Source organism: Arvicanthis niloticus, chromosome 5 (genome assembly GCF_011762505.2).
Source record: "Arvicanthis niloticus isolate mArvNil1 chromosome 5, mArvNil1.pat.X, whole genome shotgun sequence".
Lineage (NCBI taxonomy): Eukaryota > Metazoa > Chordata > Mammalia > Rodentia > Muridae > Arvicanthis > Arvicanthis niloticus.
In genome coordinates, this window is record NC_047662.1 from 2,837,371 (window position 1) to 2,863,545 (window position 26,175).

The 26,175-nt window shown below is 53.0% G+C and overlaps 1 protein-coding gene across 1 annotated transcript in view; it reads left to right on the forward strand.

Moving 5' to 3' along the window:
- Positions 1-26,175, forward strand: part of Ajap1 (adherens junctions associated protein 1) — a 110,307-nt gene that overhangs the window by 43,414 nt on the left and 40,718 nt on the right. The window contains exon 2 of the mRNA XM_034502924.2: positions 7,970-8,775. Coding sequence (XP_034358815.1) covers positions 7,970-8,775 — 806 coding nt within the window. The remainder of the gene's footprint in view (positions 1-7,969; positions 8,776-26,175) is intronic.

The following is a 26,175-nucleotide window of genomic DNA, read 5'->3' on the forward strand; positions in this document are numbered from 1 at the left end:
AGGCATCGCTGTCAGCTCACAGCTTCCTAATCTCTAAGCCATCACAAGCCTTTGTCCTTGGGACAGCCTCTCTCTGCTCACAGGTGCATTTCTTCTTGTCTAGAACTGTTCTGGGAGTTTAGGGACTGAAGCCAATCACTTGCACTCTCCACTTGTTTCTTTGCCTGTTTTAACAAGTTTCTGGTTGTGTTGCAAGTAACAATGTAGCAGTTGCAACAGTCAAATCAGTAGATTCCTGAAATGGCGTGGGGAGGTCCATGGGTGCTTCAGAAGCTGACAATTAGTTAATAATGAGCTGCCAAGCTGTCCCCGGGAGCAGTGGCTTCAGGCATGGACAGCAACCTGGATTTTTGAAGGTTCCAGAGTAACAAGGACCAAGGATCTCTAAGTAGCTCTTCCCCCTCAGGACAGACCACTACCCAGGAGAGACAGACTGTCTCCCAGGATGTGTCATAGACCACTCACTTCTCTGTGCACCACAGTCCTTGAGTATGTATTTAAGATACATTCCTGTTGAGAGAACCAGCTACCATTTTTTACCAGTTTTTTTTTTTTCCCTCCTTCAAGATGAGAGTAACAGCACTTCCTCTTGTCGGGTATAACCGAGTGAGGTGAGAGAGTCGCCGAGCCTGGCGCCTGCCATGTTGCTATTGCTCAGATTCTGTACCAGCTATTTTAGGAATCCTGCCGTCTTTTCTCTCCACGCACAGCCCTCTGCTGTTTGGCTCGCCGTGGTTACATATGCATGGTGCTGTGGTTCTCATGTTTTGCACGATGGCCCAGAACCTTCCCTAAGTATCTTCCCAGCCAGATATCCCTTCCCGGGAGACTGTCTACTGTGCTCAGAACTGCTCTGTGATCTGCCCGTGTGTCTGCTCGTGTCAGCTGGAGGATCTACCTCCTCACCAGGCTCTGCTGCTCTCTCCCAATGCTATCTCTCCCCATGCTGTGTCTTTGAGAATAGATTTAAGATGAGGTTCTTGGGGGGAATGGGAGCTTCCTGACACACCAATCCCACAAGGAGAGGGTTGGTTTTTGGGTTTTTTTGTTTTGTTTTGTTTTGTTTTGTTTTTTTGTTTTTTTTTTTTTGGCTGGAAAATTCCCTGTGGTAACATGCAGAGAGGCCTTTGCTCCCTGGTCTTATGAGATTACTGAAGATATGATTGCTGGACTGAAGACCAGACCCAACGTTTCTGTGCCGAGTTCTGTCGAGTCTGTCCTATATCTATAGGGAGATAGAGAGGGCAGGGGGCTTAACCCTGGGGGTAAGTCAGCTCATTCTGGGAAACCTGACTAGGACCTTTGTGTTCATCTGAAGAGGAAGGCTCAAGACTTGTAGCAAGGTAGCTGCTAGATGTGCAACCTACTCCTAAGAGAGAGTGCAGCTGTGACAGGGGATGTGACAGCAACTGAAATCAGGGGCCCAGCAGAGCTACAGGCACTTCAGAGAGCAGTGGTCCCTATGCTCAACTATAGGATTTCTGTCAGGAGGGACCCTTTGCCGGGTCACAGCAACCAGGGATCAGCCATAGGCACAGGAGACTCCCCACTGCTGGGACTGAGAACATTACCACCCACTGTCCTGCCCACCCACAGCCTGTCACTTCGCTCCTCCAGAATGCTTGCGGGCACGTTGCCCAGGCAACCAGAACGCCAGCATGTTGCTACCCTTCCGTCTCCTTCAAGCACCTGTGAAGGCTCTGCAGCTATGCTTCCCCGGCCCCAGAGTCATTGTTCGCTCCCAGAAGGCAGCAGTGGCCTGGACTTGGTTTGTTCCAAGAAGACAAGAAGTCACAGGGCCCCAGAGCATCTACAAAGAGCGTAGCTAACAGCACTCGCCATGGTACCCTGAGTGTACCTTGCAAAGAGCTTCCTGAGTTTGCCCTGCTTTGTAGCTAGGGAAACTGAGGCATAGAACAATTACGTAAATTGCCCATCCTCCAGCCATGCCAAGGCATAGACCACCTTCTGAGGCTGCCTTCGCTCTTGCCAGGATGTCCTAACAAGAGCAGTGTTTCACCTCGACCGTCGCCCTTTACAAACTCACAACCTCGGTGCCCCCAAATTATCAGAGCCCAACTCCTGGACATCTATACAACCCTACTGCCCCATAGATCAAGTGCATCAAAATACAGAAAAAAAACTGGCACATTTGAAAGTAGCCTTAGGTGGTCAGAAGCTGCATACTAAGTTAGGTGGGGGTCTTGCACAGATCCTAAACCCAAACTAGCAGATTGGAATACAGTATGGTGCAGCAGCTGGGGGGCTGTGACAAAGGGGAACCTGTGGTGTGCTCTGTCACACCAAGGGAAACTGGGAAGAGGAGGAGAGTCTCTAGAACAAGCTGTTCTCTTACAACTTCTGTGTAAAACTGGAAGTATTCTGAGGTGAGCAGGGTTCTTAAGTTCACAGAGATGGGGAGAAGCCAGGAAGTGTCTGGGTTTGGGGTCAGGGTTCTTCTACCTCATCCTAGAAGAGCCCCAGGATAAGGGATATCCTGATCAAGCATGAGAGAGGGTGGGCTTACACAAAGCGGACCAGACAACACATCTTCCAGCACTTGTCTCTGTAACTGTCTATCTCCCTGAGTTTATTCCCAGCCTGTCTAGGCATTACTGATCACGGAAGGTTGCATCTTGGTCGAAGGGAAGGAGCCCTCAGATTCCACACTCCTTAGCTATCTTGTGTTGGTGGTGTGAGAACAGAGCCTCCAAGGGAGGAATCAACTGGCTAACATCTATAGCAGACAGCATAGCAGGGTGAAGAGCCTGGGGTAACATAGCAGGTGCAGCTCCTGAAGTGGACGCTGAAGCAGAAGCAGAATGGACCTGCCACCTTTGGCAACTCTGACACCTTATGCTACCCGAAGTTCCTAGGGAAATCCTGACCACAAAATGTCAGGGCTTCACACTTCCAACGTCCCTGACTGTGTGCCCCACCAAGGGAGAAACTTGCTGTCTTCTGTTTCCTGGGGAGCACATGCTGTCACATCTGGGCCCCCAGGAGGGTGTGTCTGTGGGTGAAGAGATGTCCTTGTCGCCCTTAATTGACAGTGATTTTCTTCCGTGGAGAAGCTCTACAGAAGGGAGTGAATTGAATCTCAATCCACTGAATCTTATTAAATCAGTCTTGGGGAAAAGCGATTTCAATAAAAATTTAAAAGGAAGAGAAGCGAGGAGTGGCAACGTAGCAAATGGAAGCAGAAGGAAGCGAACGGTCCACACAGCTGGCGGGTTCTGCGTTTCCTCTGCACGGTGTCCTTGGGGATGAACAAGAGGTGACTGTCATGAGACCCATCCTCAAAGGGGTGGGTGTAGGTCTCTGCATGCAAGCAAGGAGGGTCCTTAACTCCTGGAGATTCCCACCAAGCCCACTACAGTCAGACCGAGTCTCCACAGTATTCATGTACCTTGCCTGTGACTCAGAAGGATGCTGGGGGCTCTCTGCTTAGTATCCAGGGTCCAGGATCGAAAGGTCACAGAGAATCTCCACATTGGTTCATATTGTGCGTTCGCATACTCTCTCTCTCTCTCTGTCTCTCTCTCTCTCTCTCTCTCTCTCTCTCTCTCTCTCTCTCTCTGTGTGTGTGTGTATGTGTGTCTCTCTCTCTGTGTGTCTGTCTCTCTCTCTCTCTCTCTCTCTCTCTCTCTCTCTCTCTCTCTCTCTCTCTCTCTCTTTGTCTTCCTCCCGGGTCCAGTTCCCCTTTGCTGTTATTGAGATATAATCTACATGCTATTGAATTCACTGCTTTTCGAGGGTGTGGTTCGGTGGTTTTCTAAGATGTGTAGCCACCACTGTAGCGAATTCTAGAACATTCCATTACCCCCAAAAGAACCATTCTAGGAGGCAGTCACTCCCAAACAGTCCCTCTCCTGTGCTCCCCGGTAGCCACCAATCTCCACGTAATGGAGATCCTTCATCTATGTGTGACCCTACTGCTAGCTCCCTTGCCTTGGCATGGGTTTCTAAGGCTCGTGATCTGGTGACAACGTGCTACTCTATGCCTGGATGTGTCCCGTGTGCCTCTCTGTTAGGGGAAGCTTGAGTATTTACATTCTTGGCTACTGAAGACACAGGAGCATACAGCCATGTACTACTTTAAGACTGTAATCACTGTGCCAGTGGTAGCTCTGATTCTTTCAGGAATCAACACTATCTCTAGTCACCATGCCAGCTCATTCTCGCCATGTGCATGGAGGTCCTATTCCCCCAGTGCCATCTTCAGTACTTGCTTAGCGTGACCTATCTTTACCTGGAGGATTGAAAGGCATGACATATTCTGCAGGGCCCACTTCAATGTCCTGGGGTTTCTACCTGGCCTCCTGGGCGAACATGTGGCCCATTGGCACTGATGGGTTAATAGTTGCAAGGCCTCGTTTGTCATGTGGGTAGACAGTGGGCAGATGACAATGCCTTGGTACCTTCCTGAAGTGGGGCTCTCCAAGAACAGCTTCACGTTGTAGCTGAGCACAGCTGAGGACCCCCTTCCCTCTGTACTGAGTCCCCCTGGGAGTTTTGCAGGAGGCATGAGAAGAGGAGATACTGGTAGGTTGGTTGGTTTACAGCGGTCCTAAATCACTCAGGTATGTCCCCTGCAGACCAGAGTTGTCCCTGTTGTCACTGCTGTGAGATCAGGCCTCATATAGAGCTTGAAATCTCTACAGTCCAGTAGGACAAGCCCTGGCCCCAGCTGACAGCCACCTCCCCTAGGCTGCCCTCCATTTCCCTTCTGAGAAAATGCATCTCTTTACAAGGGAGCCCCTAGGCTGAGGGGGAGCAGGGTATCCGCCTCCCCAACTTCACTGCCATAGTTGGGTTTTCTGCATAACAGCTGGGTGTCTTGGAAATGAGAAGGTTTCTATGGTAACCAATTACAGCCCATGATTGGTGAAAAATCACAGAAATATCCTGTGTGTGAAGTTATGCCGGGGAGGCAGGCCCAGGCTTAGGTACTGAGGTTTTAATTTCCTGGGGTGATATTTCTCCGAGTTCTGATGGGAAGCAATACTTCCCAGCCAGCCTGCCCTGTGGGGCTAGGAGATGCCTAGAGGGGTCAGGTGGGGGATCTGGTGGGGGCCTGCTGGCTTCTGGCATAATTTGGACTTAGTGAGTTTTAGTGAGATGTGATGGAGCCTGGTGAGGCCAGGATAGGTGTGGAGGAGCTAGAAGGGCCTGCTAAGAGGTCAGAGTGGAACTACTGGAGTCTACATGGGTCTCAAAGGGCAGCTGGGATCAGGGTACAGGTGCTGATGGGGTCAGGAGAGGCTTGGGAGGACCTAGCAGGGTTTCTTGGATCCAGTGGGGTTTGCTGGGTTCTGGTGGAGTCTGGTGAGGCCAAGTGGAGCCCAGAGGGATGTGGTAAGACTTGGTGGGATCTGGTGGGACCTGAAGGACAACCTAGTAGTGTTCCAGTAGAATCTGGTAGCGTCCAACAAGTTCTGAGGGGCCCAGGGGCTCTAGTGCAGCCTGGAGGAAACCGGTGGGCCCTTGTGGGGTCTGGTGAGGCCCTGAGGGTCTTGGTAAGGTTTGGCAGTGACTAGTGGAGCCTGGTGGGGTTTGGTTGCCTAGAAATGCTGACAAGGCTTGGTGAAGCCCAGAAGACCTGATAGGGCCAATGAGGCCTCACTTCTACTCAGAGAATCTCATTACAGAGAGGCAGACTCCCATTCTGATATGCAGGCATGGAAAAGACCCAAGGTCCTCACCAGTCCATCCCCACAGGGTCACCCGAGGCTCTGAGGAGATGGCATCCCGAGTGCAGGGGAGTCTCACACTGGCCTAGATCTGGCTTCACAATGATGACAACCCTGTCCCTACTAGAGCTCGGCTGCTCTTGCAGAGAAAGGACACAAAGGTAGAAACAGCTCAGGGATCCATGTAATGAGCAAGTCCTCCTTCCATCGGCAACGCTCTTACACGCGGATTAAAAAGCCAGGCCGTAATACTTGGGGACCAGTCCTTTTTTGCTAATTAGTCCCGGCAAACTCAAGTACCTTTCTCAGGGACCACCTCCTTCCCAAGCAGTAATGCGTGTCAGCCTCAGGCACGTGGGGTTCAGCACCAGAAGAACAGACTGAGAAGGAACACGAGCAACGCTTGAACAGTCACATACACTGAAGGGTAACCAAGGACACGCTTGCACGCTCGCACTGACATAGATCCACATTTGTGTCCAGTGACCCGTAGAGATGTATAGATGACAGTACACTCACCAAGGCGCATAGACACACACACACACACACACACACACAGATACATACATGGATGGATGTAGTGGCACCTTCTTGCATGCTGGCTCTCACACCTTGGGGAGCACTCATACCCCAGGGAGCACTCATACCCAGGGGGAGCACTCACACCTTGGGTAGCACTCACATCCCGAGGAGCACTCAGAACCCAGGGAGCACTCAGAACCCAGGGAGCACTCAGAACCCAGGGAGCACTCACACCCTGGGGGAGCACTCACACCACGGTGAGCACTCAGAGACACACCACGCCCACACACACTCAGTGTCACACTGGCATATACACTCACAAACTCTCTCCCTCTGACTCTCACGCACAAGCAGTCACACCCGACACTCCTGCACACCCACCTGAGTGTGCTCCACCTCCTGCCAGCACACACATCCACGTGAACTTTGCACACATGTACAGTGGCACACCCTGACACAAGTCGTCACTTTTCAAAAGACACACACACACGTGGCACCTTATAAAGGAAAACAACCCCACGTGTGTTGATGGGCCTGGGGAAGATGTGCTCCCGACGCCCTGCACCCCTCCTCCCAAGCAGCCTCTGAGGAAGTTTGAGTTTGCTTTTAACTTTCTGATGTGACGTTGATGCCGAGAGCTGACTTTGAGTGGTGTCTATAATCAGTCTTCAATTACCTATGCGGGGAGGAAAGGGAGCGTGGGCTGCATCTTCCACGCCTGGTTGCGTGGGTCTGCGTGCTGTTCTGGATTTTCATGTGGCGTTTCAGCATCCATGGGTTTAGAGGGGATTTGTGCCCAGCTAGTAGAGTGGACCATGGGCTGTGTGGGGGGACTGTCCCAGCATGCCCCCGAGGAGCTGTTGCCACTCTCCCACCCCACCCCCACCCAGTAGGCTGAATATCAGCTTTATCATCTGCCCTGCTGTGCCCCGACTGCTGTGCCCCGACTGGCCTTTCCGTATCCAGCCCCAGCTAACCATGAGAGGTTTCCACAGGGTACCCGTTGGAGATGAACTGGAGAGAGAGGGTGGGGGTTGGGGGGTGGAAATGTCAGCAGAGTGAGAACCTAGTACGGAAGCTTCCAGCTTCACCTGAGTGTCAGTCAGTTCCCACAGCGACACCCCGGGAAGGGCAGACATAGCAGCCTTGCCTGGCTGTGTCCAGGTGGAGTGCAAACAGGTGTACTGTCAGCTCAGCTGACTAGAGGCCCGTGGTGTCAGGGAAGAGCAGAGCAGGCCAGAGGTTCGACGGGAAAACCTTCTTTCTGCCTCATGTGGCTTCCCAGGGCCTGAGATCTCTTTTCTCAAAGGCCTGAGGAATCATCTGGTCAGTTAAGATGTGGGGATGTCCCCAGCTCTGTGGGGCAGATGCTGTCACCGCCCTTGGTATCATGTCCCTGGAATCTCAGCTTTGTTGTAGACAAGTCTTCAAGGGCATTTTGCAAGATGGACATGGGGGGGGGGGGCTTTGGTGGCTTGGTCCCTTGCCATGGAAAGGCTCTTAGGTTAGCACCCAGGAGGTGCCTGAGCTGGAAGCAGCTGTCTGACACAGTCAGTGGGCACTCTCCTTCTGCAATGTAGAGAAACACAGTGCATCTGAGCTGGCCCAGAAGGCTTCTGGAGTCAAGGTTCAGATGAACTCTTTTTACAGCCAAAGATTGTCCCTGTCCAGTGGGGGAGGGGCATAAATGTGGCCCTAGTCAGAGACCTCCTGCTGCCTCACTGTGTGCTCACTGTTCTGTTGTCTCTCCTCAGCTCCATGTCCATCTGCTGGCCCGGCCGCTCTCTTGGAAGCCATGCCTGGATACTGATAGCCATGTTGCAGCTTGTGGTTGACTTCCCATCCTGTGACTCACTAGGCCCCGGGCCGGAGTTCCGGCTCCTCTCACGCTCACAGAGACCCCAGCGGCTGTGGAGTCTGCGAAGTGGACCCCCAACAAGGCTACCAACACCAGCCTGGAGTCCCCGTGCCGCCCGGGCTGAACGAGCCCACGGTCCCATACAGATGCAGACTCCTCGTGCTCGGAGGGCCCACAGGCCCAGGGACCAGGTAGCCACCCTTGGACCCAAAGGGGGACTCACTAAGCCCCCAGCTGCCACCAGATCGAGCCCCTCCCTCACCTCTGCAACGACTTCATCCTCTATGGTGACATCAGGGGGTGCTGAGCATCAGAGCCTCCTAAGACGGGGTAGGAGGCACACACATGACTCAGAGTTCAACGATTTCAACTTCCGTGGTGGCAGGCCCACGACAGAGACAGAATTCATAGCCTGGGGGCCCACAGGGGATGAGGAAGCGCTGGAATCCAACACCTTCCCTGGTGGTTTTGGCCTCACCACGGTCTCTGTCCTGCAAACACGGAAGACAACTGTGGCCACCACCACCACCACCACCACAGCCAGCACGGCCACCACCATGACACTGCAGACTAAGGGGGTCACCGAGTCCCTGGATCCCTGGAAAAGGACCCCTGTTGGGGTTAGCACGACAGGGCCTTCCACTAGTCCCAGCAACAATGGGAAAGACATCCAGCCCCCCAGGATCTTGGGGGAGACCTCAGGTAGGAGACCTCTTTGTGTTTCTACTCTAGCTTGGGGAGAGGCAGGATGAAGGGTGGTTTGGAGCAGGGAGACACTGAGACGTGCCCGGGAGTGTACTTTAAACAGAGGCAGAGAGAACCATTAAGTGTGGACTGCAGGCACAGGTTGGGTGCTGTGTGTGTGTGTGTGTGTGTGTGTGTGTGTGTGTGTGTGTGTGTGTGCAGTATAGCATCTTCGGTGCCTACTTACAGCACACCCAGGCTGCAGTCTTCTGTGTACTTCACATCCCAGTGTTAAGGGACCATACCATCTTCAGAACTTCAAGAGTGTAAGCCCTTTGAGGCTGGTTAATTGCTAGATGGAACTGTCCCATGGTTAGGAATGACCTTGGACAGCCTGAAAGACTAAGGCCAGATAAGGGGAAGAACTCCCAGTGCTGCTGACTGAAGCTCTGCAGACACGGTTCAGCTCTGCCCTCAGGGATGAGTTAGGGGAGGAGACATAATGAAGGGCTTTGGCATGCCCCACCCCCGAGTCTTCTTCTTTGGCTGTGTGGACAGTAGCAGCTCCTTGGATGGAGACATCTCCTTCTGTGCGGTTCAGTACATGTTCTTTCACGCATTATTCTCTAATGGCTGCAACAAGAGTAATTCTGGCCATGTCTCAGGCCAGAGTTTGTCCCTATGCCAGCAGTTATAGGGGAAAGAGAGAGATGTCAGCTAGAGCCCCTCCCATAAGCCCCAGCGTCTGCCTCTTTTGACAAGCATGCTCATGGTGGCTAGGACGTTCAGAAAGGCATGTCGTGGACATCACCTCCCACAAACAGCAGCATTTGCTGACACTCCAGAGCCGGGAGAAGATCCTAGGGCATCAGAACAAACAAGTGTCGGGTGGTGAAGAGCAGCCTCCTTAAGACTTCATGTGAGTGACAGGAGGGAGGAGGGACAAACAATGGGAGGGAGGAGGGACAGACAACTCCTGAGGTCCACACTGGGCAGTTGGCACAGTGTCTCTGCTCCTGGTTTTGTTCTGCCTGTGCCTCCTCTGACCTTGGGCAGGCAGACATTGGCTCACACTTGGACAGGTTTTCACAGGGTAAGCAGCCTTTGCCCTTGAGGCACCAACACCTTTCCTTCCTTCCCAAGTAGCAGGGCCCACTGGTTTTACCCTACAGCACCTTGGTCCTCACGGTGAGCTTGCCTGAGAAAGCAGAGCCAGCCTCTCGTCCCATCCCAAGGCTAAGGGCAGAGCTGAGCATGACAGATCCTGGGAAGCTGGTAAAGGGGACCTCATAGGCATTGCGCAGCTTCTCTGGGGAGCCCATGGGGTAGCCTCTGGAACACACAGTGTAGACTGGGGTAGGGAGGAACCTTGAATGATTGTTCATCTCAGGACTGGACTCTTGCAAGCAATTCCCATAGAGTCTGTTTTAACCTCTACCATCAACCATAATCATAATGGAATTTGGTGCTCCTCTCGCTGACTGTCGCCTCCCCCTCGCCACCGAATACGTCACTTACCGTAAAGACACGGATGAGGAAACAAGTCCCCATTTGTCCCAAATTACATCTGCTATTACAAACACTAAACACCCGGGACGACACTGTGAAGCTTAGCAAATTAACTCACGGTACATTGGCTGTCGCTAATCCAACCCGACAGATGCTTATCTCTTGGAAGATTTATGGCTCTCCATAATATAATCTGTCGCTAGATTAATCTGTTTAGCAAAAACAGATTCAGAGAAGGGGAAAATATGTGTGCTTGCCACGAATGTAGAGAAATGTAAGGCCTCCAAGCAAAGAAGGGAGGCCTCTGAGCTGGCCCTGGAGACTGGATCTTGGAGGCTCAGCAGAGGAGGGGAGGGACCTGGGAGAACTGGCCATGGTGCTAAGATGGGACGTGTTCTTGGATGACTGAGGGAAGGTCTCATATCCATCTATCCTTGTAAGATTCCTGGGTGGAGAGATGCCTAGAGGGAGATCTGACTGTTCTGATCCTTCAGCCTCCAGAAGACAAACCTGGGCATTTTGCACACTGCAAAGGGTAACCCTTGTGCACATACATTGTGTGGAATCTGAGGTGGAGGGGTGCTGTGGAGGATCTCTTAGCTGTGGCCCATGGCACCCTCCATGGCTACAGCAAAGAGTTTTGGGGAGGGCTGTGATCTGCTCTGTGGTTTATGTATCTGCGTCACTCCACAGGCTCTGGGCTCAGTGGTGAGAGCAGAGGCTAGCTCCTGCAGTGAGCTCTCTGTGCCTAGGTGCAGTTTTATACCCAGCTAGAGTATCTACAGAAAGCACTCAGCCATCTCAGAGACTGAATAGCTCAGCAGGGACTGGAGAGCCGTGCCATCGTCCCCCAGATTTGCCCAGTTCCTGCTGATGGCACCCCGGAACTTGGACCTGAGCTTCCGTGCAGTCAGTTCTGCTCTTCACAGAGACATCTTTGGAGTTTAGCTTGGGAACTGGGTAGTTTGGGATTTTCACTTCTGTGTAGAATTATCTGTGAAGGGTCGGGCTACATGTTCCCGTTCCTGTCTGAGGCCAGGGCATTCCTGTGGGTAATGTGGGGTTACATTAGCAGCTCTGGAATTACTCAGAGCCTCGGGTTAAAAGAGCAGCTGCTGGGATTTCTAGAAAACTCTCTCTGGAGCAGATGACAGGTCAGACAGCAGGGGGATTTAGAGTCCCTGGGATTTAGAGTCGCAAGCTCGGTTGATGTCTTCACCCCTCTGCACAGAAACAAGAGAAAACTGACTCTTGATGTCACGTCAGTGAGATCAAAGTGCACACTTCCCTTCGGGAGCTTAGAGTCTAGCACATGGCAGCTGTGTTTGGTGCTGTTGATGTAAATATGAGGGTGATCATCATAGTGATGCTGGTGGTGATAATGGGGGTGATGATGGTGGTGATGATGGTGGTGATGGTGAGGGTGGTGATGGTGGTGATGGTGAGGGTGGTGATGGCTATGGTGATGATGATGGTGATGATGATGGTGGTGATGATGGTGGTGGTGATGGTGGTGATGATGAGGGTGGTGATGGCTGTGGTGATAATGACCGGGTGAGAACCTGAATGTAGATGACAGCAGTCACTGCATTCCATATCCTCGTGCTGATTGGCTACTACAAGCTTTGAGGAATCCTTTCATGAAGTCCCAAGGCCTCCTCGTCTCTGACCTTGATGCTCCCCGCAGAGATGTGGCTGCTCTAGTCTGGGACGGCTTGGGATGGAAAATCACCTGGTCCGTGGGCACAGAGGTGAGGAGCGGAAGCAGAGGGCCAGCTGGGTCAGCAGTTAGCCTAGGGCGAGGGCAGAGCGCTCCCTGCAGGGCAGCTCTGTCCACTGCTCACACCCTCTTACCTGTCATGCTCATGCCAGGAACCAGAGTCTCCCAGGAGAAGCAGGAAGTCCTTGCATGAGATTTTGTGTTAATCTCACAAAGGAGTTCACAGGGAGCTAAAGCCAACAGAGTGGCTAATGATTGTGCCTGCTCTGGGAACGCCTGGAGAAGGGTGTTGACTGGAGTCGGTGTGGAGTCGGTGCGCCTGCGCGGTAGCTTGTGCCTGTGATTCCCAGAGCATTCTGAGGCGTGACACACTTTCCCCAGCTGGGAAGACCGGAAGGTGAACTACCTAGGCTGGCAGTCCGACCTAGAAGATGGGGATCTCACTGGAGGTCTCTCTCCTCCCATCCACCCTGTCTTGTGATTCCAGGCTTAGATGCCTCTTGAGTCCTGCCTTGTATCCATTCAGTCTCCGGAGATGATTTCCAGGTTGCTTTGTGCACCGGGACTGGGTGGCTTTTAGGTGCATTTTTAGTAAGCACAGGAGATCGGGAGTCATTTTATCAGTACCTCCGTGGCCAACTGCTGGTCCCAGGGTCCCGCTGACAGCGAAGTATCCTCTGGATGCTGGAGTCGGTGGAAGGAAATGAGACGCAGTTACATCTGTGAGGAGCCAGCTCCTTTGTTGAGAGGCACCGTGCCCATTTAAACAGCAAGCCCCTTTTAATTAAGTCGCTGGGTGTTTGCTACCGGGAAAGTGGATCTGCCCTTAATTTAATGGCGTCTGAAGTAAATGGCTCGTGAACTTCAAAAGTTTTTGAGTGGATTAATTGGTAGAAGAGCATCAAAGAACAAAAGCAGTGTACGAAACTCTGCAGCATCCTAAGCTGTGGCCCCCAGAGTCTCTGCCAGGAATGTCTCAGTAGACAAGGCCCAGGACACGCAAAGGCTGTGGGGCTGGAAGCTGCCATAAGATGCAGCACAAGGCTGTTTATAGTCACAGGTGAGGGTGCAGGATGGCCAAGCCACCCTCTGGTCCCATGATGCTTTTGCTGAGTGAAGCCCCTGCTCACACTGAGGTGGAGGGAGACTTGTTTCAGCTCTCCCCTCCTGGGGAGGGCTCAGGCTGCCTCTTTTCATTTCCCGTTTGTGGTTTGTGTGCTGCGGCCTTGGTTTATTGCGTTCTGCTAGTCTTTGGCTTCCTTTGTCCCCCAGAGGCTTGTTCTCCTTCTGAGAGCACACCAGGAGTGGGAGGCTCTCCCAGGCTGGCCCCGCCCACTGCCCATCCTAAGCCCAGGCTGCCTGGGACCTAGAGAGCTGTCTCTGTCTGCAGAGGGGTGGATGGCTACAGCAGTAGAGCCCAAAAGTCCTTCTGCCTAGAAAGCAGTTTCCTCTCTGAGGGTGAGGCTGCTGGGTAAGCAGGGCTGGGGAGTCTCATGAGTGCACCCTGATGAATACGTCTTACATTGCACATGTCACGAAATACTGCACTGGTAGCAACTCCGTGTAACATGCATACGGCTGAATGTACGGCTGTTATCTTTGCCTGGGGAGCCATCCTGAGCACTGAGCTTAGGAATCGGACGGAATGCCATTTTTAGTGTTGTCATTTGCTGGCATAAGAAGAGCAACTTTAAAATCTCTGACTTGATCTTTCATGAGCCAATCCATCAACTCTGTTTGGTTGATGTAAAAGGCTGTATCTCTGGTGGGCGTGGGTGGGGAGCAGGGTAGTCTAGCCTCTTGTGTTCTTTCCAAGGGGCTTAAAGATTGGGAAGTGAGGCAGGTCATCAGGACATACCCCTGCATAAGGACAGCAGAGTTGTCACAAAGCCACAACTTCCTGAGTGACACTGGAGGTGCTGGGACTGGAGGAACAAGTGACCCCTGAGGTAGGAGGGGTAGTTTGTGGAATGGTGGCTCTGACTGATGTGTGGAGTGGGCAGACCTTCTAGGAACCTGGAACCCTTGGTGGGAAGTTGATTCTGGAGCCCACTGCTGCATCTCTCAACTGGCCTGCACCTTCCTGCCTCCAAAGTCCAAACTGAGTTCAGCTATCATGGCCAGCTGGATGGAGTGCCCGGCCATTGTGGGGAAGGATCTAGAGTTATCATTTTAGGGTGACAAGTGGCTTTTCTCTGATGAACTCTAATCTGCCTTTGTCCTTGAGAAGGAGGGTCCTGCCTCTAGGCTGTCTGTCAGATATCAAGTTTGAAAGGGCCTCTCTGATAGACAGATGCCCCGGCAGAAATAGGTCACCCCCACTTTAGCAGCAGGTAAGTTCCCAGTGACACTCCCAGGCCTGTAGCCTGTCACAGCAGCCTGATTCTGGAGTGTCAGCCAGAACTGTGGCTGCTATACTCCTGAAAGATGCACCAGATGGTCAGACACAGAAGATGAGGCTGCATGTCTCTGCTCAGATGAGGATCAGTGAGCCTTTAAACCCAACACCTCACATTCTGTCATCGGGGTGCACAGTCAGCAGGAAAGGAGGAAGAAAGGTTTCTTTCTAGAAGTTTCTTCCAGCCGTGAGAGACAAGTTTGTCATGGGGTAGAGAGCAGATGTCTCCCAGGGAGGTGCTTGGGGGGGGCCAGCTGAAGATCCAAGACCTGTGCTGGTGGGAGGAGAGGCTCCAGGCGAGGACAGAGCTGGGCCTCTGTCCATGGGTGGCATCCCTGCGTGTCCTTGACTGCATCGTGTGACCTCACTGGTCTTGTGACTTTTGTTTGCACAACAGAAAAGTGACTTTCGTCTTCCAAGGTTGTTCTGAGACTGGACTGTGTTCGCTGTGTGGATGTGAACACTGTGGCCGGTGTCCAGTGGCCATGGGTGTGGGATGCACCCACAACCACCTCCCTGGGCTATCTCAGGGCATCTCCATGTGGCGGCTCAAAGTGCAAGTGGCTTCTGCTTCCTTCATTACTCTCCCCAAAGCCGACGTTATGATCCTTGTGTGTCTCAGTCTGTTCGGTCTGTCTGTCTTTTGTGGTGGTCCTCCAGACCCCAGGAGCCCTCACCATGGGGTGACAAGCCCACCATTCCCTGGTGCTTTGTGAGAGCAGGAGGCAGACCTAAGATTCGCTTGTCAAACTCCTGTTCTGTGGGTAGGAAGTATTCTTGTCTTTCATATTGAAAGTCAGCCATGTGATGAACAGAGAGCTGTCCTCTATGTGTGAGCACCACACACAATCCAGTCCTACAGTCACCCAGCCTCTGTGTGTGTGTGTGCGTGCATGCGTGTGTGTTTGTGTGTGTCCTGACACATAGAGCTGTCCTGACACATGCTCACAGCCTAGAGGTTTGGAGAAAATGTGTCCTCTTCAAGCCCCGGAGGCTAAAGGCTAGGCATTGGCTGGGGGAGTAGCATGCTATCCCTGGTGGCTCCATGGGAACATCCTCTGTGCTTGTGAGCTCCCGATGCTTCAGGCCATTCTTGGAGTGTGACTGTATGGCTCTGACCCCTACCTCTGTCTTCCCAGGGTTATCATTCCTGTACCTGTCTGTCTGTCTGTCTTGTAAGGCCATGTATCTTGGATTTGTGTCTACTTGGATAACCATCATGTTTGCACTGTCAGGCACTTGACTGCATTGCTTCTGTGGGCCCCTTTGTCTAAATAAGATCACACTGGAGGTTCTAGGAGTGACCTCAGAGACAGATAAGAAGGGTCCTTCTTGGTTGAGCTGTCCAGGTCCTGGAGTGTCAGGGTTTTTCTACCCTGTAGCCTGCTCCAAATCCGTCTTTGCTGGAGAGGAAGGAGGGACCACATGTGGGGTCTCTGGGCTTCCCCAGATAGCACTGGGGTTAGAATAAGTGTTCTCTTGGAAGATGTGGCCTGGGAAGGCAGGGCCTAGAGAAGGTGAGACCTGAAGAAGATGGGACCTAAAGGAGGCATGGTCCACCCTGGCACCGTCTGCAAAGCTGGCCAGGCTCAATGCACAGGAAGTCTCTGCATCCTATGGGCCTTGCCCACATGAATCGTCATCCGCCCACACAGGGATTCATCTCCTGGCACCTGCAAATCTGTGTGTAGTGTGGACACAGCAGAGGGTAGTGATGCAGAGCCCCCAAACCCACATCTTCCCACCTAAAGCGACAGGCACGAGAAACATCTCCAGCTCTGCTTCTGTCATTCCGGTGGGAGGAGAGGCACGTGGGAGGGAGAAAGATGCTTCAGAGATGCCGCTCTCCAAGCTAGCCATGCGGATGGACCTGAGAACAGCAGAGGAGGCGGCAGCAATATAGAAGGTCCATGAAGAGAAAGAGCAGGGCAGGCCGAGGGAGAACAGTCCAGGGGCAGATGAGGCACCACAGGTGTGGGAAGCTGGGAGCGGGCACGGTGGGGACCTCAAAGGTGTCCAGTCGCTACTGTGAGACCATAGGACCACAGAGTAAGATGGGGTTGGTCTAGGAGATGGCTCAGAGGGTAGCATACTATGATACAAACATAAGGACCCCAGTCAAATCCTCAGGGCCCATGTAAAACTGTGTATGTTGAACATGTGTATATGGTCATCATCCTACAGCAGGTTGAGAGGCAGAAACGAGTGATTTCCCAGAGGCTCCTAGACCAGCCCTGACGTATGCAGCACCCACCTGTCTCACACAGGATGGAAGGACCCACATATATCATTGTCCTCGGGCCACGGCACACGTGGTAACTTGTGCTCACACTCAAAAGCGTGCACACCCATGCACATAAAATAAGTATGGTGGGATCACAGGGTGACTAGCCATGTCTCTGGGGAAACCCCACTGTTCTATGGACAGTTGCAGAAGTAAGATGGGGCAGTGACTGGAGCCAGAGGGGGAGATGCAAGAATCCAGGAAGCCCTGGCAGCCATCTTATAGAGAGGAACCCACTGTGAATGATGGGGAAAAGGCCAGTCTAGAATGTCCGAGACTGTAGTCTGAGAAGCTCTTGTCTTCCACGGGATGAGCTGTTTTGAACCAGCTGGGCACAGTGTGGTGCTTTTAGCTGCTTTATTAAAAGTGTGTATTGGTCAGCTTCCTGTTACTGTAACAAATGCCCGGGATAACTCAACTTAAGAAGAGGAAAGGTTTCTGATCCAGTTTTGAAGGTATCATTTCTATGAATGATTGTTGGCTTGGCCCTGGGACGGCTTGGGATGTTTGTGTGAAACATGGATAGAGGTTCATTGTGTGTCTGGGGGGAAAGTAGAAGAAGCAGAGAGTGGGTCCCCACAGTCCTCTTTAGGAGTCAACCCAATGACCTCCAAGGGCTCCCCGGACCTTGCCTCTCACAGGCCTCATTATTTTCCAGTGGCACCTAGGCAGTGGTCAAGCCCTCAGCAGACGGGACCTAGGGGACTTTAAAAACCTGTACATGACAACGGCTTAAGAAAGATGCCTGGGTAGTTGGTTTGTGAGGCTGCCCTTGGGGTGACTGAAAACCTGAGTGGAGTTTGGAAGACATCCATGGTGCGTGGCTTGACCGTTTATTGTAGAAGTGGTGGTTTGCCTGGGTAGAGCGTTGATGGCCTGCCTGGGAGGAGGAGAGCATGAGGGTAGCGAGGTCAGGTAGGTGTGGGGAGGAGCTCCTGTGGGCATGCAGGAGGTTCAAGGCTGTTCTCCTTTGTCAGGGTGGACAATAGACCCTGGGAAGGAGAAAAGCCCCACTGAAGCAGGTGAGCAGGAGGCTGACTGCATTGGACAGAGGAGGCAAGCTGACTGCTTAACAGCTAGCTGGTGGCGAAAGCCTGTGTGGGGCAGCAGGGATGTCAGAAAAGTTTGCCAGTGCAGAAGAGGTCAGTCTGATGTCTCTGTTGGAGACTGGCTCCTGGGCAGGTAGGGGGTCCACTCTGGCTGATGGAAGAGAGACGTTGGAGTGGACATCAGAAAGAAGCTAGGGAGACCCATGTCTTGCCACGAGGGACAAGATCTTTCCGCCTTTCTAGAGACGTTCCTTTACAGCTGGGATGGTACGTGTCCACTGCAAGGAGCAGCAGCCGGGTGTCTGGCGCTGTTGCGAGTCGTCCCCCACCCCTTATTTTAAAGAGCTGTTTTTATTATTTAAAATCATGTATGTGTCTGTGTGTATGATGAGTCCATGTGCCAGCGGCCCCCAGGTCCTCTCAGAGCTGGAGTTACAGGTGATTCTGAGCTGCCCGACATGGGCACTAGAAACCAAATTCAGCTCCTCAGGAAGAGCTGTAAGTTCTTTTAAGCACTACACCATCTCTCCTGCCCCCTCCACCTCTTGAGACAGACCTAAGACAGTGAAGGAAGGACATGCCCCAAAGGGATGCCCCTTGTGTCCCCCACTCCCTTCCTCCCCCTCTTCCGGGTGTCAAATCCTCACTGAAGGCCCAGCCCAGCCTCCTCTGTAGAGTACTACCTGTGCAGCTGTTAGCTTTGTGGAGTGGGTGACATCTGTTCCTCTCTGACTCATCAGCTCGCAGCTCTCAACACTCCAGGTGCCCTTTCCCAGGCTCAGGCGTGTAAATACCAGGCGATGATAAACCCTCCCATTCCTCAGCTCATCGAGACCACAGAGTGCAGCCCTGGGAAGCTCAGAATGCAGTAGGCCCAGAGGCATGCTGACAGCTACAGACCTCCTTCCTGTCTGAGTCCTCAGCCCATCTCTGGTCCCATCTCCAGCTCTTCCCATGATGCCCCGGGTCACCTCACCCTGGCCTCTGCAGCAGGTTACTCTTGGGAAGCAGAAAGACCACAGTGTTCCTTGTATTGCCTGCGTCTGACCCAGCACCAGGTGCCAAGCACACTGAAGGCTGTTCTAGAATTTTCCCTGATGCTATTCCTGCATCTGTAGTACCCTCATCCGAGTGTAAGCAGAGCTATAGTCCACCTGTGATTGGTGGGGTACAGACAGGTGGGGTGGTCATCCAAAACTGTTCTGTGAACAGGCTCACTAGGAGGCCAGCCTGCTGGCTTGATACCCATGTCAGAGCTCTGTGAAGGGCTCAACAAGGAGCCCTGTGTAGAGATCTACATGACGCTTCTCTGGCAAACACTGAAAAGCCAGGCTTTCTGCCTACGCCAGGAGGACATGGAATTTGACTGCTCCGGGAATGAGCATGAAGCAGGGCCCGCCAGGCTGTTAGAACCTACAACTACCTCAGAACAGTGGGGGTCAGACCTCCCTCAGTGTCTATGAACCCCTGAACAGACAAGACCCAAGCCTCAGCCCTCAACCCAGCGAGATTCCTGATCCATGTCTGTCTGTCCTGTCCGGTGCTGACTGGCGGAGTGAGCCCAGTCAGGGTGGGAGTATGGTGGCTGTGCTTGGTTGACCCTCTAGCTGCCACCGTTGCCTGCTCAGTGCTGGGGTGACCTGAATGAAAACGGCCCCCACAGGCCCATAGGGAATGGCACTGTCAGCAGGTGTGGCCTTGCTGGAGGAAGTGGTCACTGGGGGTCTCAGAGGCTCAAGCCAGGCCCAGTGTCAGTCTCGCCTCCTACAGCTCCTTCTCCAGCGCCGTGTCTGCCTGTGTGCAGCCATGCTTCCTGCCATGATAGTGGACTCAACCTCTGAACCTGCAAGCCAGCACCAGTTAAATGCTTTTCTCTTATAAGCGTTGTGGTGGTCAGGGTGTCTGTTCACAGCAATACAACAGTGACTAAGACAAATGTCAAGACTCAAGGGACTCAGCTAGCACCAAAAGCCTTTTCCCAGTGTTCCCTGCATGGCTGGAGGCCCCTCTTCATTTGGGCACAAAGAGGCCACTGCTACTCACAATTCCCTGGAAGCCACTCAGCATCCTAAAAGGCTCTTATAATTACTGGGGACCTGACTGGGCGGGGGGAGGGAACAGTGGGTGCAGGGACAGGCACCCACAACCTTCCAGTATGATCAGGGAGGACGCAGGGAGCCGGAGCCGAGATGGGCTCAGTGTTGAACCCAGGTGCCACAGCTAAAAGTCCCTGCACTGTTCTGGAACTTCGTCTTCAGGGGAAGATGGCTGGGTGCTGGGTGCTGGGTGCTGGGTGCTGGTGCCTCAGGGAAGAGCAAGATGTACTTGGTAGATTTACTGGCATTACCCTACTTAGGCCCAGGGCGCTTTCCTTCTGGCATGCTGTTGGGCTGCCCTCAGCTTCCAGAATCTAGAGGATCTGTGGACACATGGCTGTCTGGGTGTCTGCTGGAATTTGGCCTTGGTTATAGACCCTACATCCATCTCCCCTTTCCCGCTCATGTATGCTCAGGGTGAATCCTGTACCCGGTACCCACACGGAGACTTATCCAGTGTGCCTAGGGACCACTCAGCCCTGGGTAATATGGTGCTTACTGGTATGAGACAGCTTGGGGGAAAAAGCCATTGAGGTGAATTCTACTGAAATTCCCGGAGAAGGTTTATTCACTAATAAATAGCCCCCTGGACTTCCCCTCCTGAAGCATCATCTACGATAAACAGAAAAGCACCCCAACCTCTCAGATCAGAACAAGGTGCATTGTCTTATTGGCAAAGAGGCAGGGTAGGTCATAGGGACAGGGTAGGGTCTGCATAGGGTCCATATCATCTCCTGAGGACCCATCACTCCTCACTGTTGGAGGAGAGATCCCACACAGGCAGAAAGATGCAGTCACACCTCCACACTGCGGTTCTTGTCGAGCTACAGTGTCCGGTTCCTCACAAGCAGGATCTGCTTGAGCTGTGTGGTTTCCTGGCCAGCTGGTCACTTGGAGGTCTCCAGGAGGATGGGGGTGGGGGTGGGGCATGTTCCTGCAGGGGTCCCCCAGCAATGGGCAGGACTTCTGAAGCTGAGGGAGACTGGGTTTCTCTTCTTTTTTCCATTTTCTGGCCTGTGAATGAACAGATATGGCTTCTGTCTGTATGTACTTCTGCCCGGAGCTGTCCTTGCTCTCAGGGACCCTGGCTGTTAGGACTTCATGGTAATTGATGAACTCTTTGTAGCAATGCCACCTTCACAGGTGTTGGGGGTTAAGATTCCAGTGTGTGGACGCAGAGTCAGGTGAAGTTCTATACATTGCACTTCCCACTGACTTGGGGATCATATAGAAGGGTCCCATCTCCAGCTTGCCAACTTCATTCCGTCCACAGAGATTGACCTTCCAAAATGTCCCAGCCACAGGTGCCAGGGTCAGGACTTTAGTGTTCCTGGGTGCCAAGGTTAGTCCACATGGTTCCCTCCCTTCACTTTGCACCCTTTCCTTAGCAACAGAGTGTGTCTCAGAGACCCGGAGCTTCTCAGAGCCACGGGCCTGTGTGACTCGATCCAGTGAAGGCTGATACCAGTGTGAGGAAACCCGGTGCAGAGGGAAGGGAATTATGGTCGAGATTTGCATTGTGTAAAAACACCTACAAACTTCTCAGTCCAAGGAAAGACAAGAAAGAGCCTGCAGGGCAGGCTTGGGGTCTCCAAGTCCAGCTAAGCCCTGGAGAGGCCCCACCCCCTTCATCTCTCTTTCCTACAAACTTTAGTCACAGTGATCACGGAGCTACCATTTCCCTCCCTGAACCTTCTCTGCCTGGAAGGCCTGCGGTGTCCCTGTTACCCCATACCTGCCACTCAGTCAGATTCTCAGCAGCTATTCAGCCCAGAGTATCCATCTTCCCCAGAGGGAAGGCTGTTGTTGATATTTGTGAGTAAGAAGGAGCCTGACCCCCTGCCAAGAGCAGTCAATAACCTGGATTACCAATTATCAGTGCCTGCTGGGGCACCTGGGGCTGGGTACTCAAAACAGGCAAACCGATGCTTGCGATAAGGCCTGGCCTAGCTCCATACACTGTGTACAGTGGTCTCACTCCCTCATCAAGCATCCGAAGCTTTCACATCCCACCAAGCCTAAACCTGCTGTTCCCCAATTCAGTGTCTCCTCTTGAACTAATTCTGTAGACTTGACCCCCCCACCCCCAAGTAGGATGTTCATCCTGTCGTCTCATGGAAATTCACAACGGTTCTGACTCCTTAATGATAGATACTGTGGATATCCATGTGGGTATCCTCATCCCTCAAAGACAGGGTCACGTCAGAGGGACAGGGACAGCCCGAGGAGTGAGACCAGTGTCTGTGATCCCAAGATGAGCTGGTGACCTTGGGGTCCCAGGGTCGGCTCTCTGAGCTCTAGAAGACCTGCTTGTGCTGGTTCCTGAGCAGTGCAGGGCTCCCCACTTGCAGAGAGGAAGGGGGCTAGAGTGCAGGGTCTTTGCAGAGTCGGCACTGCGCACCTCTCCTGGTGGCATCCTACAGACTGTGGACTTCAGGTAAGCCAACGCTGCCCTGGTGTTTGTAAGCCTGCTTCCCAGGGCAGTGAGGTGCATGCTGGGAAACAGATCTCTGTGGGCAGGATGGTCCCACCTCTATTCTCTTCCCCAGGACAGCCTGAGAAAATGCAGGCCGGTGGCTGGTGGCCCCTAGGGCTGAATCATTCTGAGGATTCTCCATACCTCTATTCTATGATCTTCACAGGACCTTTGAATCTTTAATATCTCTCTCTCTCTCTCTCTCTCTCTCTCTCTCTCTCTCTCTGTGTGTGTGTGGGGGGGCGGGGTGTAGGGTAGTGTTCCTGTGGCACCCAGGGCAAGGTTGCCCCCTGGGGGAAGAAGGAGATATCTTCTGAGTCCTGGAGTGTTTGGTCCTGGCTAACTCGCCCCTCAGCCCTTCCAGGACCCCTCCTTTCCTCTGTCAGCAGTCTCCCAGTCTCCCGAGGTCCCAGGAGCTCATGCTTCTTAGCAAAGATTCCAGCTCTACTCCCTGCCTGCCCTTGCCTCTGTCTTCAGTTTCCTGGAAACACCACTGTGTTGGTGGCAGCCAGTACGGAGCTGCATGGCAGGGGCCTTCCTGGGGGACCTGGGTGAGTTAGAGCCCGTTCCTGGCACAGATGAGGAGGTGAACAGCCACAGAATGTCATCTATCCGTCCCATGTGACCACAAGACCGAGATGGGCTGCCAATACAACAGGATCCTACCCCAGAGCTGTGCAGCCATGGGGCAAGGCACAGGCAGGGACTCTGCACCTTTCAGGGAGCACGCAGCAGAGAGAAGCCGTTTTGTTTTTAACCCAGCCTTTGGCCCCTGTGTCTGAGTCTCAGAACCCTGGGCACACAGCCCAGAAGGGGACCTAACAGGCTGCACTCTCAGCAGAGAAGCAGCCCATGTGTCCCATTCATTGCCCTCCAAGACACTCCTCTCCCTAAGTCACTGCCCTGCATGAGGACCCTGGACCTCGCTGGGTAGGATGGAGCAGGAGTGAGCGCTCTCTCACGGCCAAGGGAGGGCCACTGTGACGTGTGACCAGAGCAAATGCTGGCCTTGGGATCTGCCCACATGCCGTGGTCTGTTAGACCAGAAATAGAACGTGAAGCGTTTCGCTCTGATTTCTGTGCTCATAATTCTAGGGCAAGATGCCCTTATGAGATGTAGATGGGGGCGGGGGGGAGGGCGTGTGACTGGCGTGCATAGTTGCATGTCCTTGACAGAGCTCCAGTTTCCGGCTCTCCTAAGTGGTCATGTCTGAGTATTGACTTGTCTCAGCCTAGAGAGAGCAAGAGAGCACAAGCATTTGCAGAGGCTTTCTTCTCATCAGGACAATTAAAATACAAATTCAGACAGATGGGCAAAGGCCTTGAACCCGCGACTCCTGCTGGAGAACAGACATGCCTCCAGACTCCAGACCTTTGCAGAGGAAAGCAAACGGACCATGGCAGGGGTCTCGCTGGTACCCCCTGCCTTGATATCATTAGCGAGCTGTCCTGCATCTTTCCAGAGAGCACATGCTAGTGGTTCAGCTTGAATTAAATCTAGAAATGTGTGCAGATGATCCAGGAAGTAGACACGCCCCTGGCTCTGTGCCAGATGAGGGTGGTAACAGAGGCTCAGAGAGGTTAAGTGACTTGTCCTAGGTCACACAGCGTGAGAGGGCGGAGTCAGGATCCGAACTCTTGTAATTACACATTAGCCTCATCCGGGTAGATGGTATTTAGAATGTAATTTTACAAATCACGAAGTGTGAGGAGTCTGCTGCCTATCCATTTCTGCCGTTTGACCACACACACAGAGCACACTGGGTGGAGTAAGTGTTGGTAGGGCATTCTGAATGTGATCTGGGTGATCTGGGAGCAGTCACTGTGGGACTGGGGAAGGGAGTGTTGGGAGGAGAGGATGGGCCCCAAGGAGGAGCCATGGGGAAGAGGAGCCATGGGGAGGAGGAGCCATGGGGAGTGAGCAGTTTATTATAGGTGGGCAGTAAGGGGGAGGGTAGTGTTCTAGTCCCAAGTCTGAGGCCAGGAGCATCCTTGAGTTCTTCTTCTTCTTCTTCTTTTTTTTTTTTGGTTTTTTGAGACAGGGTTTCTCTGTGTAGCCCTGGCTGTCCTGGAACTCACTCTGTAGACCAGGCTGGTCTTGAACTCAGAAATCCGCCTGCCTCTGCCTCCCAAGTGCCGGGATTAAAGGCGTGCGCCACCACTGCCCAGCCATCCTTGAGTTCTTGTAGAGAGTGCTTCGGTGCCTGTGAGACTTTGGGTTTCCTTCTGTCTCCCAGCATGCCTTGCTGCTTTTCCAGGTTCCACCATCCACCCCCAACCTGTTCTGTCTGAGCTGGGTCACCGCTGGTCAATTTTTTTTTTTTTTTTTTTTTTTTTTTTTTTGTCAACTTGACACAAACGTGGATATATCAAGGAAGAGGAAATCATAATAGAGGAAATGCCACGTGAGATTGCCTGTGTGAGTCTGTCGGACGTTTTCTTGATTGTTTGAAGTGGGAGGGCACAGCCCACTGTGGGCGGAGCCACCACGGGGCAGGATCAGCAGGCAGTGGGAACAATCCTGTAAACAGCATCCCCTCCCCTCCACCACTCCCCGTGTGTGTTCTGCCTCAATTCCTGGTTTCAGTTCCTTCCCTGACCTTTCCTCAGGGCTGGACCATACTCCGAGGTGCAATACAGCTCCGACTCCACGAGTTGCATTTGCTCAGGGTGTGTATCACACTAAGATAATGGCGGAAGTTGGCCAGCTACAGCCTCTCTCTGAGACATGGGGTGGAACTAGAGGGACTTATTTGGTGACCCTGTGCAGTGACATGGCTGGTGGCCATCCGGAACTGGCCCTTATTAGAGGCTTCATGCAGCCTGTGCTCAGGGGCCACACCCCTCCTCTCTGAGAAAAAGGTGCAGAGAGGCATCCAGTTCCAGTTTCTCTCCTGCTGGGGCTCCACTCATTGTGGAGAGGAAAACATTTTCTAGGCGGTGTGAATGTGATTGATGCCTGGTCGTGGGAGGAGAGTGTGGCTGGAAGACCCAGGAAAGGCAGTGTGGCTCAATGCTCTCTTCCACGGTGATGGCTACTTTTGGGCATCACCAGAAAGAGTAGAAATTGGAGGTGAGGTTCCTGGCTGGACCTTCTGACGGTGGCAATGGAAAGGGTTGCCTTCCCTTTCTCCCTCTGCCTTTCTGAGGAGCCATCTTTTTCCTCTTGTCTGGATCTCAGAGCTCCAGGTTGTCAGATTCTGACAGCTGCAGCCCCCAGGTTCGCAGCTCCCGGATCTGGGCCTGAGTGGCAACCTTGAATGCCACGGTTCTGGGAAGCTTCCCTGGGCCCTCTCAGCCTCCATGATTCAAGCAGATTCCCTCTGTGGTCTCATGCACACACAACCTTTCTTATGGGGTGTAAATCTGGACTTTCCCGCTTTACAGTCACGCAAAACCAAACCACCCAGCACTTTTCATAGAAGCTGTGCTTAGAATGCCGAGTCTGGGTCCATCCTGGGCAGTTGCTGTGAGGTGTGAGCCTCAGCTCTGTCAGCAGCGGGATTCCAGGAAAATGGCTTGCTCCCTACGCAGTCCTGTGAGGTAAGACAAGCTGAGTGCGCGTCTCGGGTGGGGCTATACAGTACGGATCTTTCCAACTTGTGCTGATATCGGCTTGGGATGGGCCAGAGATAGTGTCGTCTATCTGAAGCTGGAATGCCCGGGTCCCTGTCTACACCCCATTATCCTGGCTTCTCACAGGATCCCTGGCTAATAAGCCACCAACGGCCAGGACAAAGAGCCCTACAGGAAAACAGACGAATGAAGAATCTGAAGATCAGACACCCTGGAAACAAGGGAACAAGGAAGCCGTCACTGACCATGCTGGAGGGCGTCACGGGGCACAGCTAAGGTTGTGCAGGCTCAGGTTGAGGACTGGGGGTTG